Source organism: Gopherus flavomarginatus, chromosome 13, assembly GCF_025201925.1.
Source record: "Gopherus flavomarginatus isolate rGopFla2 chromosome 13, rGopFla2.mat.asm, whole genome shotgun sequence".
NCBI classification, from domain to species: domain Eukaryota; kingdom Metazoa; phylum Chordata; order Testudines; family Testudinidae; genus Gopherus; species Gopherus flavomarginatus.
The window spans coordinates 1,161,406-1,176,306 of NC_066629.1; the positions used below are offsets into that span (position 1 = coordinate 1,161,406).

General features: G+C 45.0%; 1 protein-coding gene across 1 annotated transcript in view; it reads right to left on the reverse strand.

The window, feature by feature from the left end:
* The window catches only part of LOC127033791 (nectin-3-like), a gene marked incomplete at its 5' end in the record, with an annotated part of 120,804 nt that overhangs the window by 57,712 nt on the left and 48,191 nt on the right, over window positions 1-14,901 (reverse strand). The window contains one exon of the mRNA XM_050921976.1: window positions 1,537-2,435. Coding sequence (XP_050777933.1) covers window positions 1,579-2,435 — 857 coding nt within the window. The remainder of the gene's footprint in view (window positions 1-1,536; window positions 2,436-14,901) is intronic.

The window sequence follows — 14,901 nt, forward strand, 5'->3', positions numbered from 1 at the left end:
AACATTAAGGCAAGTTTTGCTGGGTAAGAGTTTAGCTCATGAATGCATGTCAAGATGAGAGCTTAAAATGGGATTTCACCACAGAACTATTTCTCACCTCTCATTTTTACAATGTAACTGCCCTCAAACTGGATTTCCTGAATTAATTTCACTCAGATTCCGTTCTATTCATTTGCAAAGATGAAGCAGTGAACCTACTACTGAAGGAGAGGCAAGGTTGTTCCAGCTCTTGAAACTGACTTCCAAGCATTCAGTTTCATTGCTGGGAGCCATCTGCTTCTCCTAGCTACAAGACTGCTTACTGTTTTAGTCAACAAAGCAAACCAATGCAATACAAACAAACCCAACCGAGTAATACATACAACTGCTGTTCTGCGAATCCTGCAGATTCCGGTACAAATTATTTTTCAACAGCATCAAATAACAATAGTTATTTCCCTACTTGCTTTATTTTAAATAGCACTTTTTTTACGTTAACCCCTTTTCATTAATATGTTTTTTTCAAGTATGCTCAACTCTTTAAAGCAATGATGTAATCACAGAGCATTGTAAAAATATGCCCTTTTACCTTTTATGTTCTGCACACCATGTTATGCTGTATTCTGCTAAAATCTTAAATTTCTAAATCTTAGCTACATTAACTCCATTTGTTTTCCCCATACGCTTAGAATTTGTACCTGAAATGAGACCTAACCTTGTATTTCCCAATCCCAGAAAAAACTTTCCTGGCCTCATCTTATTTCTAGTTGAAAATTCTCTTAAGTTCGAGAATCCGATTTTGATGACGTGTGAAGTGCAGGACTACAGCTGACTAATTCTGTACATAGACTGTAATCGTACTTTTTGGAAATGAACTGTAGTGTAACAATAGTTCTCAAAAGTCAGCTACAAGACAAAACCTTCCATATAGTCAGTGTTATGCCTCTAAAATGCCTTCATTGAAAATTCTAACTTTTTCAATGCAACATGTATTCTTTTAAAAAAGTTACCACTAACTGTGCATTGCAGGAAGGCTCATTAAAACAAAGAGGTATTCATTTGTGTGTAGAAAAGTAAAATATACCTTTGGGAAAAAATAGATTTAAGCAAATCCAAGTTCTTTTTTATCATAAAAATTACATTTAAGAATTGAATTTACCTCAGATTAACTTCAGTTTTGAGACTAATTCACTCATTTTTTTGTCTAAAGTAAGTGTGTGTGTATACACACACATATACATAAAATAAAGCATGTGCTTAACACAGATTATACTTGATCATAGTCTCAGGTAAACTGTTTTTAAATCGCAAAGCCAAGACAGCTGCTTTTTAACTCTAACACTGTTGTATGGTAACTTTAATTTAGCACTTGGTTCCTATGTGTGCAGCAGACGAATGAAGCATTATGCATCAAAAGCCCAATATTTTCGAAGACAGTAGTACAGCACTGAAAAATCATAAAGCAGCTCAGATACATTTAACCCAGATTTTTACAATATCAAAAGCTTGAAAATCAACTTCAAAAAGCTTGTTTTTCCTTAAATAAAAATGAGCAACCTGAAAGCGATCAACTAATGAACGGAACAGTATCAGTGGTTACTACACATACAGTTCCCTCCGGGATTCTATTGAGCCATCTCCATGTAACACAAAGTCTTCTCCATTGTCATCATAACATTCACCACTCATGTCCTTCCTTCTCAGTGTTCCTCCTTCATAATAATCCATTGGTCTTTCACACTGTTCTTGGGATCTCTTAATATTGACTAAATTGTCCCATTCTGGATTGTCTTCTTCATTGTCATCATAACATTCACCACCCTTGTCCTTTCTTCTCAGCGTTCCTCCTTTATAATAATCCAATGGTCTTTCATACAGTTTTTTGAATCTCTTAAAACGGACTAAATTTTTCCATTCTGGATTGTCGTCTTCATTGTCATTGTAACATTCACCACCCATGTCCTTCCTTCCCAGTGTTCTGTCTTCCATTGGTCTTTCATACCCTTCATGTGATCTGTTAGTATTGACTAAATTGTTCCATTCTGGATTGTCTTCCAGATGGCCTTCTAAATCTTTTGATGTTGGACTGTTCACTGGATGTTTTATTTCTTTTTTTATGCTGTCAGGATGAGAGCCCACATCATCGGAATGGAGAACATCTATTTGGGACTCTTCTTGCATATCTGATGGTGGAATGTAGTTCCTAGCAAAGTAGTAACCACAGACTGTCCATCTTCTCCTATAGCAGATAACTCCAACCAAAACACTTACAAGTATCAGAAAAAGAGCTCCACACACTGCATTAGCGATGATGGTACCCTGATTGCCAGCAATGAAGGAAGACAAGGTTGATGTCGGAAAATGCATTAGTTCTGGTTCTGTTGTTAAGGCTCTGATGCCATCAGTTGAAGGATGCAATGGAAGCATGGGTGGTCGTGTAGTAGCAGTAGGAGGATCTAATGGAAAGAGGAATAGGGTAGACAAGACACAGAAAAGGCAAAGAATGTTAATACAAGCTAAATAAGTAGAGGGTTTATAAGAAAGCCAAGTTGATGAATATGTAAATATGATGCTATCTACTAACCTCCAATACTTTTTCTTTCTTACGTTTCTAACAAGTTTAAGCAATTATAAAGTACTTTTGCAATACAGATGACAGTTTTTTCAACTAATTCTGAATTGGCTTCTATGTATTAATTTTGGGCTATACAATAAGCAGAGTGGGTAATTGCTTTTGTAGCACAAAAGCAATTGCTGTCAAATTTTAAAAATAACCATTAATTATCCTAAAACAATGGAGAAGTTCCTTTCAGTTTATGTAGATATTATAGTTGACTACTTCCAACCAGCTTTATCTCATCCATAGGGGATATTATCTACTGCAAAACAGCAACAACAAAATAGAACCAACCACTAACCAATTCTTCAGCCAAAGATAAGAATAATAGAGGTGAAGGACAAACAGTATCTTCATTTTTACTTAAAGTTTTATTAAATTTTGAAATTGTTCAGTGCATTGAAGCAAAGTCGTAAAGAATGAAAAAAATATGCATTGTGTCCTAAGTTAGCAGAACGTAAGTTATTGATTTTAATTATTCTCCCCAAAACGTTGACTGTGTTAATAGAACCTCAAGAGCTTAAGTGGGGAACGGTGAAGGAACTGAAAGTTCAATTATGTTGTGCAGTTCTTTGCTTATGAATTTCCTTTTAAGAGAATGTCGTCAGCAGTGTAACAATTCAAGTTTATATTTTAAACCACTCTTTGAAAAAAAATATTCCACAGAAACCAGTTGAAATCACTAAAAATACGTAATAACTAGTACATTTCCAGAATGTTGATTGGTTTAACTTGTTTTTAAGCATTTTTTTTAAATTCTAATTTTTCTGTCTCCTCCTTAATGGCACACATTCTGAGTTTTAGCTTGCTCTCAAGGGTAGGCACTGAAACATCACTTAAAATCTGCTGCTGATGTTGTATGACAAGACCTTTTTTCTTTTGATTTTCTAAGTCAACCGGCAATGTACACGCTTCTATATGTAAAAACTGCCTGAAGTCATATGACTGCCTAATATCTGCAAGTGGTTTAAAACGAAGTGACTTCATGGTCTCTTAAACTGCAAAATCACAAACAATATATTGAGTAGGATTTCTTAAGCGCTGTACGAATTAGCAGCTTATCACCAGCTGCAAGCTTAACGTAATTCATCCAAAAGTTTTTAAAACTGAAATTTTGACTCATGACTTCAGGTTACATTTGAGAGAGAATATTAAAAAAAAAAACCTGCTTACACAACAGATACTAAAGCATGAACCCATCTTTAACTCATTCTTAACACTGTTTGTTACTAACGAGGCAACTAAACGCCAAGAATGAAACTCATGAGAATGGTCCAAGTCGTGACTCAGCTTGCAATGGAAGTAACTGAACAAAACAAAATTAGAAGTAAGATCAAGAGAGGAGAGAAAATGCACTAAAGAAATGAACAAAAGGAATTCAGATTATGATTTTAGTGATCCAGAAGTTCAACCTGAAGTGAAAAAAAACTTTATTTCATCCTATAATGGAAAAAGGATAAAGCTTTTAACAATCCTAATTTACCAGGATCATTATCATCCTTCGATTTAAGGGCAAAGACTGAAATCAACTCTTTTTTTCTCAAATCAAGGCTGACACAACTGTCAGTTCTATTAAAGAAATAAAGGTTAGATTCATATCTACAATGCTTCAGATGGCATCAGAACCAGGTAATAGGGGAAAACTCAAGTATTTAAGAAATAAAAGATAGTGCTATAGTCCTTCCTTAGTTCTCCTGACCAGAGAGAATTGTTTTCTGAAGTTTCATCCTTTAAACTCTTCCATTTGTGGTCACACGTAAGCAATGCTTGCTTCTTGGAAAGCATTTTCCAATTGCCATGAAGTAAAACCAGTGTCAACTGCAGATTTTTTGCTAATTGATTTCTATAGTGTTAAGGGATCTATAAGATATGGTTAGTTGAAAACCTGAACTAGTAAGATTAATTTGAATATGTAATACTGTAGACAAGTTTCTTTAAAAGCAGCAAAGAATCCTGTGGCACCTTATAGACTAACAGACGTTTTGGAGCATGAGCTTTCGTGGGTGAATACCCACTTCCTCAGATGCATGTAATGGAAATATCCAGGGGCAGGTATATATATGTGTGCTAGCAAGCAAGCTAGAGATAACGAGGTCAGTTCAATCAGGGAGGATGAGGCCCTGTTCTAGCAGTTGAGGTGTGAAAACCAAGAGAGGAGAAACTGGTTCTGTAATTGGCAAGCCATTCACAGTCTTTGTTCAATCCTGAGCTGATGGTGTCAAATTTGCAGATGAACTGAAGCTCAGCAGTTTCTCTTTGAAGTCTGGTCCTGAAGTTTTTTTGCTGCAGGATGGCCACCTTAAGGTCTGCTATAGTGTGGCCAGGGAGGTTGAAGTGCTCTCCTACAGGTTTTTGTATATTGCCATTCCTAATGTCTGATTTGTGTCCATTTATCCTTTTCCGTAGAGACTGTCCAGTTTGGCCAATGTTATATTCCACAACACAATGGTTATATTCCACAACCAGAATGTCTAAAAGGACTGCAAGATGAGGCTATCTTAAAGTGTCAATTAAAATGGGATTATTGCCTCATTTTTCATTTATGTGTGTCCAAGTCTCAAGAAAATATGATCCAGAATACTTGTATTTTGTACTGACTTTTATCTAGGAACTACTTAGTTTGGAAACCTGACAATTCATACTCTTAACAAGCAATAGCTATTAAAGCTTCTCTAGTATTTTCTAAAATTGAACTGTCTTAAATGTTCTTGTAATTTTAACTTTTTCTGAAATAAAAGAACAACCCCGTTTCCCCCCGTTCCTTCCTCCCCCAACTACCCAAGGTTGAGGCCAGAATTATTCCACTGTTGCTGCTGTAACAGCTCAAGGACAAAATTTCCAGAAGCAAGTAAACACTATTGGGTTTTTTGTTAACGAACTGCAGACATCTCATTTCCAGGGAAGTATCTCATACCCAACCCAGTGAAACAGTGTTTCGTATTGGGCACCTGAAAATTGAGGCATACAAAATAATTAGTCCATTGTGACAAATTTGGCTGAAGACAGTGGCTCTCAATCTTTCCACACTACTGTACTCCTTTCAAGGGTCTGATTTGTCTTGTGTACCCCAAGTTTCCCTTAACTGCAAAACTAATTGCCTACAAAAATCAGACATAAAATTGCAAGTGCCACAGCACACTTACTGAGTAACTGCTTGCCTGTTTTACCATACAGTTATAAAATAATCCACTTGGAATATAAATATTGTACTTGCATTTCAGGGTAAAGTATATAGAGCAGGATAAACAAGTCATTGCCTGTATGAAATTTTAGTCTGGTCTGTACTGACTTTGCTAAGTGTGCTTTATGTAGTCTGACGTAAAAGTAGGCAAATATCTGGATGAGTTGATATACCCCCTGGAAGACCTCTCCATACCTCCAGTGGTACACATACCACTGGTTGAGAGCCACTGGCCTACGAATGTGTTGCTAAAGACTGGAACAAAATGATGGGACAGCCATTTCCCAGGATCTGTTGGAAGAATTTAGCTTGAGTAGAAAGGTTTCTGAACTACAAGTAACTAAACTTATCCTGCAATAACTGGGGGGGTTGCTTTTTGTTGGGGTTTTAAGAAGTTGCCAGTGCAGATCCCACTGTACATGACTTCTTTTTTTAAATTAACATTGTCCATGAGGGCTGCACATGTGCCCAATCCCTCCTCATATTCCTTTGCAAGGGTCTAGGGAGTGGAATGGCGGTGACCCTCCCTCAGGTCCCTTATAATGCAAGGCCCGTGGTAGCTGAAGATTGAAGAAATGGGTGAAGAACAGCTCACAGGATCCACACTGATGTTAATATCAGTGAAATAGTATAGTTACCTAACTGATAGTAACAAATTCTCCTAGGTATTTGTCCACAGGTTCTGCTCTTGGTATGCATGTCCTACATGAGAGAGAGTTTTTATTAATAGCATTGTTATTTTGGAGTTGTGCCGGCACTGTAAGAGCCCTCGCAACCGTCATAGCCAAGACCACTCCTACTATTCACAGTTCCTTTGGCAATAAGAATTGGAAGTGTTAGGACTCCTGAACTGCAATAGACATGTCATCACCAACTTGGAATCTAACACAGCTTCCTAGGGATTTGATGCTTTGTGTCAGAGTCATAGACTTTAAGATCATCTAAGCTGACCTCCTTCACAACACAGGCCACAGAATCACACCCACTCACTCCTGTAATAAACCCTTAACCTATGTCTGAGCTACGGAAGTCCTCAAATCATGGTTTAAAGACTTCAAGGCATAGAGAATCCTCCAGAAAGTGACCCATGCCCCACACTGCAGAGGAAGGTGAAAGCCCCTGCCCCCACTCCCAGGGCCTCTGCCAAATCTGCCCTGGAGGAAAATTCCTTCTCGAACCCAACCATAGCGATCAGCTAAACTCACCAGCCAGATACCCATGAAAGAATTCTCTGCAGTAACTCAGATCCCACCTCATCTAATGTCCCGTCACAGGCCATTGAGCATATCTACCGCTAATAATCAACCATCAATTTGTTGCCAAAATTAGGCTATCCAATCATACCATCCCCTCCATAAAATATCAACCTTAATCCTGAAATCAGATGTGTCTTTTGAGACACCCCCTCCCCCACTGCCCTTGGAAGGCTGTTCCAGAACTTCACTCTTCTGATGGTTAGAAACCTTCATCTAATTTCAAGTCTAAATTTCCTGATGGCCAGTTTATATCCATTAGTTCTTGTGTCCACATTGATACTGAGCTTAAATAATTCATTTCCCTCCCCGGTATTTATCCCTCTGATATATTTATATTATAGAGAACAATCATATCTCCCCTCAGCCTTCTTTTGGTTAAGCTAAAAAAGCCTCCTTTCATAAAACAGGTTTTCTATTCCTCGCATCATCGTAGTAGACTGTTCCAGTCTGAATCCATTCTTCTTAAAGACGGGAGACCAGACCTGCACACAGTATTCCAGATGAGGTGTCACCAGTGCCTTATATAATGGTACTAACACCTCCTTATCTCTACTGGAAATACCTCGCCTGATGCATCCCAAGACCACATTAGCTTTTTTTCACGGCCATATCACGCTGATGGCTCATAGTCATCCTGTGATCAAGCAATACCCAGAGGTCCTTCTCATTCACTGTTACTTCCAATTGATGAGTCTCCAGCTCATAACTAAAATTCTTGTTATTAATCCCTAAATGCATGACCTTACGCTTTTCACTGTTAAATTTCATCCTATTACTATTACTCCAGTTTACAAGGTCATCCAGATCTTCCTGTATGATATCCCAGGCCTTTTCTGTATTGGCAATACCTCCAGCTTTGTGTCATCCACAAACTTTATTAGCACACTACCAGTTTTTGTGCCAAGATCATAATAAAAAGAATAAATAAGATTGGTCCCAAAACCGATCCCTGAGGAACTCCACTGGTAACCTCCCTCCAGCCTGACAGTTCACCTTTCAGTATGACCCATTTTAGTCTCCCCTTTAACCAGTTCCTTATCCACCTTTCAGTTTTCATATTGATCCCCGTCTTTTTCAATTTAGCTAATAATTCCCCATGTAGAACCATACCAAATGCCTTACTGAAATCAAGGTAAATTGGATCCACTGTGTTTCTTTGGTCTAAAAAAATCTGTTACTTTCTCAAAGAAGGAGATCAGGTTGGTTTGGCACGAGCTACCTTTTGTAAAACCATGTTGTATTTTGTCCCAATTACCATTGACCTCAATGTCCTTAACTACTTTCTTTAAAATTTTTTCCAAGACCTTGCATATTACAGATGTCAAACTAAGAACCCTGTAGTTACTTGGACCATCTGCCACTTGCTTCTCTATCCTCCCTGGATTCCCACACGAACATCTGATTCGCGGGAAGCGGGGAGGGGCAGTAAGCTTGGCCTGACCTGATACTCCAGGCGCTGTGCGGCAGCAGTATGGCCCAGCTCCAGCCAAGTGGCGAGCTGAAGTGCCGCCAGCCACCTCCAGGCAGCGCGGTGAGGGGGCAAGGAGGGGGGTTGGATGGGGGCAGGGGAGTTCGGGATGGTGGTTGGGGTTTGGGGGTGGATAGGAGTCGGAGCGGTCAGAGGGCAGAGAACAGGGGGGTTGAACGAGGGCAAGGGTCTGGGGGAGCCATCAGGAGGGAGGGGAGGGTGGATGGGGTGATGGGGGGCAGTCAGGGGCAGAGGTTCCAGGGACAGTCAGGGGACAGAGAGAAGAAGTGGTTGGATAGGGCAGGGGTCCCAGGGAGGCCATCAGGAATGAGAGGAGGGGTTGTATGTGATGGTGGGGGGCAGTCAGGGGACAGGGAAGGGGTTGGATGGGGCAGGAGGTCCTGGGGGCGGTAGGGGGCATGATCCCCTTGTGGGGTGAGGAGAGAACCAGTTGTTAAGATTTTGGCAGCTCATCAGTGGCCAGGGGACTGGGAGGCTGAGGAGGCAAGTGGGCAGGCAGTGGCGGGGGAGCAGGTGAGCTGGCAGCGAGGGAGAAGGGCTGAGAAAGCGAGTGGACGGGCAGTGGCGAGGGGGGCAGATGAGCTGGCGGCAGGGAAGCAGGGCTGAGGAGGCGAGCGGGCAGGCGTTGGAGCAGGTGAGCCAGTGGCGACGGAAAAGGGCTGAGGAAGCAAGTGGACGGGCAGTGGTGAGGGGGCAGGTGAGCCGGCGACGGGGAAGCGGGGCTGAGGAGGCGAGCAAGGAGTGGGGGTCTGAGGAGGCAAGCGGGCGGGCGTTGGCGGGGGAGCAGGTGAGCTGGCAGCGAGGGAGAAGGGCTGAGGAAGCGAGTGGACGGGCAGTGGCGAGAGGGGCAGATGAGCTGGCGGTGGGGAAGGGGGGCTGAGGAGGCGAGCGGGCAGGCGTTGGAGCAGGTGAGCCAGTGGCGAGGGAGAAGGGCTGAGGAAGCAAGTGGACGGGCAGTTGTGGGGGGGCAGGTGAGCTGGCGGCAGGGAAGCGGGGCTGAGGAGGCGAGCAGGGAGTGGGGGTCTGAGGAGGCGAGCGGGCGGGCGTTGGCGGGGGAGCAGGTGAGCTGGCAGCGAGGGAGAAGGGCTGAGGAAGCGAGAGGACGGGCAGTGGTGGGGGGGGAAGGTGAGCTGGCGGCGGGGAAGGGGGGCTGAGGAGGCGAGAGGGGAGTGGGGGTCTGAGGAGGTGAGTAGGCAGGCACTGGCGGGGGAGCAGGTGAGCTGGTGGCAGGGAGAAGGACTGAGGAAGCGAGTGGACGGGCAGTGGCGAGGGGGGCAGTTGAGCTGGCAGCGGGGAAGGGGGGCTGAGGAGGCGAGTGGGGAGTGGCGGTCTGAGGAGGCGAGTGGGCGGGCATTGGCAGGGGAGCAGGTGAGCTGGCGGCGAGGGAAAAGGGCTGAGGAAATGAGCGGGTGGGCGCTGGCAGGGGAGCAGGTGAGCTGGTGGCGAGGGAGAAGGGCTGAGGAAGCGAGTGGACGGGCAATGGTGGGGGGGCAGGTAAGCTGGCAGCGAGGGAGAAGGGCTGAGGAAGCAAGTGGACGGGCAGTGGCGAGGGGGGCAGATGAGCCGGCGTCTGGGAAGCGGGGCTGAGGAGGCGAGCGGGGGTTGGAGGAGGTGAGCAGGTGGGCAGTGGCGGGGGGTCAGGTGAGCCAGCGGCGGGGAAGGGGGGCTGAGGAGGCGAGCGGGGAGTGGGGGTCAGAGGAGGTGAGCATGTGGGCAGTGGTGGGGGGGCAGGTGAGCCGGCAGCGGGGAATGGGGGCTGAGGAGGCGAGAGGAGAGTGGGGGTCTGAGGAGGTGAGCGGGCGGGCATTGGCGGGGGAGCAGGTGAGCTGGCGGCGAGGGAAAAGGGCTGAGGAAGCGAGTGGACGGGCAATGGTGGGGGAGCAGATGAGCCGGCAGCGGGGAAGGGGGGCTGAGGAGGCGAGCGGGGAGTGGGGGTCTGAGGAGGCAAGCGGGCGGGCATTGGCAGGGAAGCAGGTGAGCTGGCGGCGAGGGAAAAGGGCTGAGGAAGCGAGCAGGCGGGCGTTGGCAGGGGAGCAGGTGAGCTGGTGGCGAGGGAGAAGGCCTGAGGAAGCGAGTGGACGGGCAATGGTGGGGGGGCAGGTGTGCCGGCGGTGGGGAAGGGGGGCTGAGGAGGCGAGAGGGGAGTGGGGGTCTGAGGAGGTGAGTGGGCGGGCATTGGCGGGGGAGCAGGTGAGCTGGCGGCAGGGAGAAGGGCTGAGGAAGCGAGTGGACGGGCAGTGGCGAGGGGGGTAGTTGAGCTGGCAGTGGGGAAGGGGGGCTGAGGAGGCGAGCGGGGAGTGGGGGTCTGAGGAGGCGAGCGGGGAGTGGGGGTCTGAGGAGGCGAGCAGGCGGGCATTGGCAGGGGAGCAGGTGAGCTGGCGGCGAGAGAAAAGGGCTGAGGAAGCGAGTGGACGGGCAATGGTGGGGGACCAGATGGGCCGGCAGCAGGAAAGGGGGGCTGAGGAGGCGAGAGGGGAGTGGGGGTCTGAGGAGGCGAGCGGGCGGGCATTGGCAGGGGAGCAGGTGAGCTGGCGGCGAGGGAAAAGGGCTGAGGAAGTGAGCGGGCGGGCGTTGGCAGGGGAGCAGGTGAGCTGGTGGTGAGGGAGAAGGCCTGAGGAAGCGAGTGGACGGGCAATGGTGGGGGGGCAGGTGAGCCGGCGGTGGGGAAGGGGGGCTGAGGAGGCGAGCGGGGTCTGAGGAGGTGAGCGAGCGGGCATTGGCGGGGGGGCAGGTGAGCTGGCAGCGAGGGAGAAGGGCTGAGGAAGCGAGTGGACGGGCAGTGGCGAGGGGGGCAGATGAGCCGGCGTCTGGGAAGCGGGGCTGAGGAGGCAAGCGGGGGTTGGAGGAGGTGAGCAGGCGGGCATTGGCAGGGAAGCAGGTGAGCTGGCGGTGAGGGAGAAGAGCTGAGGAAGTGAGTGGACGAGCAGTGGCAGGGGGGCAGGTGAGCCGGCAGCGGGGAAGGGGGGCTGAAGAGGCGAGCGAGTGGGCAGGCAGTGGCAGGGGGTGAGGAGGCGAGCAAGGAGTCAGTGGCTGACTTGTTCTACTGATCTGGTCTGGCTCCCAGCCCCTCTCCAAGGGTTGCAGCTGTCTGGAGGTGCTGCCTTCCACGCCTTCCTCAGTCACACCTCATTCATTCAACAGGGCAACTGATTACGAGGTGGGGGAAGATCTTATTCTACTTCTAGTAAAAAAAAGACATTTTTCTTTTAGATTAATTATATTGCCTTCGGGGCCCCCATAACATATTGCCCGAGGTTCAATACTGCTGTTTCAGCAGGGCGGCGCTGGGGAAGGAGGGTTTGTTTCTGTGGGGTGGGCGGCGCTTAGGGGGAGTTGTTTTGGGGGGGGCGGGCGGTGCTGGGGGGTTGTGTTTCAGGGGGGTTGGGTGATGCTGGCAGAGGTGGGGGGGGTGGCGGTGCTGGGGGGGTTTCAGCCCTCAGCTGTTTTCTTTGGAGTAATATGGCCCTTGCCGCTTTATGAGTTGTGCAGGCCTGCATTACAGCATTTTAGTGCTAGATATGTGATCAGGTAAAATTCCTCACCAACATTAAGCTCAGTTCTCAATCCTTTTTCTCTTACTACTTTAGGAAACTTCACAGAAAGAGATTAACTTGATGTTCAATTTTGATTTTACTTTTCTTGTTTATTAAGTTTATGTTTGAATGAAATTCTTAGTCTATAGAAGTTGAATATGTTTATTGACAATTGTGTCTACCTTAATTTCCCTTAGAATGTACATTTGCAATCATACATTAGCACCCAAGCAATTTCTTTTGTACTCTGCATAGCTCAACAATCTTGAAAATTTCACCATCATGATGGCTGTTTACCTACAGATTAATGACTAGTTGGCTAATTTTTCTGACCATTCTTCCAGACTGGTATGCACTGTTGAGGTTTTTAAAGTTTTTTGATAATCAGTTGGAAGCTGTGGACAGGCATGTTAGGATAACTGAAATAGTTTAAGATACAAATAGTTAATACTGATTTTTAGTGGAAAAAAATCATTTGGAAGTCTAAGAATCCTTGTTATCTTTGAAATAGAAAAAGGGGAGCAAAGTAATTTTAGAATTTGGTACTTATTTCATTTTACAAAGACTGCAGCCACAATATGCTCAATGTGTCTAAATCAGGGGTAGGCAACCTATGGAACGAGTGCCGAAGGCGGCACATGAGCTGATTTTCAGTGGCGCTCACACTGCCCGGGTCCTCGCCACCGGTCCAGGGGGCTCTGCAAATTTAATTTAATTTTATTTTAAATGAAGCTTCTTAAACATTTTAAAAACCTTATTTACTTTACATACAACAATAGTTTCAGTTATTTATTACAGACTTATAGAAAGAGACCTTCTGAAAACATGAAAGCTTAAATTAGAGTGAACAAATGAAGATTCCGCACACCGCTTCTGAAAGCTTGCCCACCCCTGGTCTAAATAATAGAGGCAAGCTGTTCATTAAAAACTGTTTTCAAGATCAAATATATTTAATTGTTCAGATTCTATGTATTGTAATCTGTAATAGCAAATTACATTTCTTTTTAAAATTTATGTCTACTTCCAGCTGATTTCTTCTGCCTTAGTTAACATGCAACTGAACAGGTTTAAGGATTATAGTTCCCATATGTTAGGTGTTCTTGTCATCAATGCTGCAGGACTAAAATAGTTTTGAACTACTGTTTTAACAAATAACCACCTCTGTTTAAATGGTTTATTTGATTTTAAATACCCAGGAAGCTTTCAAACCCTTACATAGGTTTTGTACAGTTTTTCCAAAGCTTCTTAGTCAACCTTTCCAATTAAGCATTGGCTGTCTTCAGTAACATAATAGTTCAATGAAGGCAAAACACAGAGCGTTACAGAACAATTTACAGGGGATTTATCCTCAGGAAGATATTGATACATTTATTTTCAGGTCATAGAACTGCACATGCATACTTACGAGCTTCTTCAAATGTGTTTTTGAAAGGGTTTAACACTAATATTTTGCATGCTTATACCAATTTGGTTCAAATATTGAAATTCTATCTTTGACAGTATTGTCTAAATTCTCCCCAAGCCAGATTAAGCTGTACCGAGTTCAAGGTCACTCACCTTCCCCTCCCACTCGTTTATAGTCAATGTGGTCTGAGGTATACAGCCCGTGGCACTCTGCTATGAAGTAGTGAAGCCTGCTCAAGTATGTACTTGGCATACAGAGGGTGTGACTTCAATGTTTTAAATGTGGATTGTGTGGTGCTATCTTGCTCAATTTCATTCTCCATTCACAGCCTCCAAGAACGATATTTTTTCTGCTCTGTTAGCCAAAGAGGCTGTTACTTCACTACTCACTCTCAGTGGTCTACAGGCTGAATCTGTAGTGCCACCAGCACAGTAGCTACTGAGATAAGAATGGATTCAGACCTTACCATACAGATTTGCCCTCAAGAACAGAGAAAGAGTAAAATGAATTTATAGTTCATGTTCTGAATACTGCTACCACCCATTCATTGAAACATTTGCACCTATTGGTAAAATTAAGCAATTCCATTTCATTTACTCCCATCATCGTGGCAATATAATAATGTTGGGTCTCAGCTCTACTACTGATGCTACTATGTATGATCTTCACTAGGCCATGGTACTCTTTCAATATGCTGATATACTCAAAGGAACATGTACTACGGTAACAGGGCACTTCTGTCTGCTCCTGAGATTCTTTACCATGGGAAACCCTGGTATAAGTGCTTTCCTGATTTAAATACTAATGAAAAGTCTGCCAACAGCAATATCCCACCCACAAGAGAGTACCACACAGACGGGAAGGGGCAGGTGTAGCCAGGAGCGCTGACAGCCTTTTTGGCACTCTAGGTGGTGGAAGGTCCTGCCCCCAAAATACCACCAACAACCATGGTGGCCAAACATCCAGCCGCCACCAGCCAAATGATAGCGCCCTAGGTGACTGCCTAGGTCGCCAAATGGGTTACGCTGGCCTTGGTTGAAGCAAGGTGAGCTAACCATTTTTGCTGCTTGTAATTAGCTTTACGACTGCTCCATAGGAGTGCATGAGCAGTGAGAGGCGTCACTGTTATTCTGACCAGCTCAGCTGAGGATAAAGGAATAAAACCAGACGTCCTCAGAAAAGTATTTTAAGCTTGGGTTGGATAACATTTCTTTCCCTCGCCTCCAACTCTGTCATTTTATTTAATTCCTTCCCAGCTAAAATCTCTTCCATTTGTCAACTGATCACAAATTAGGTAGCATGGATGTTGCCAATAATGCTGTCTTCACCATAGAGGGAGGGAAACACTTTCTCTTAGAGCTAATGTATCATCTCAGACACTACTGTGGTCCTGGTAAGTACTACAATTGGCAGATGGCATGCATGATTGAACAACGGTATT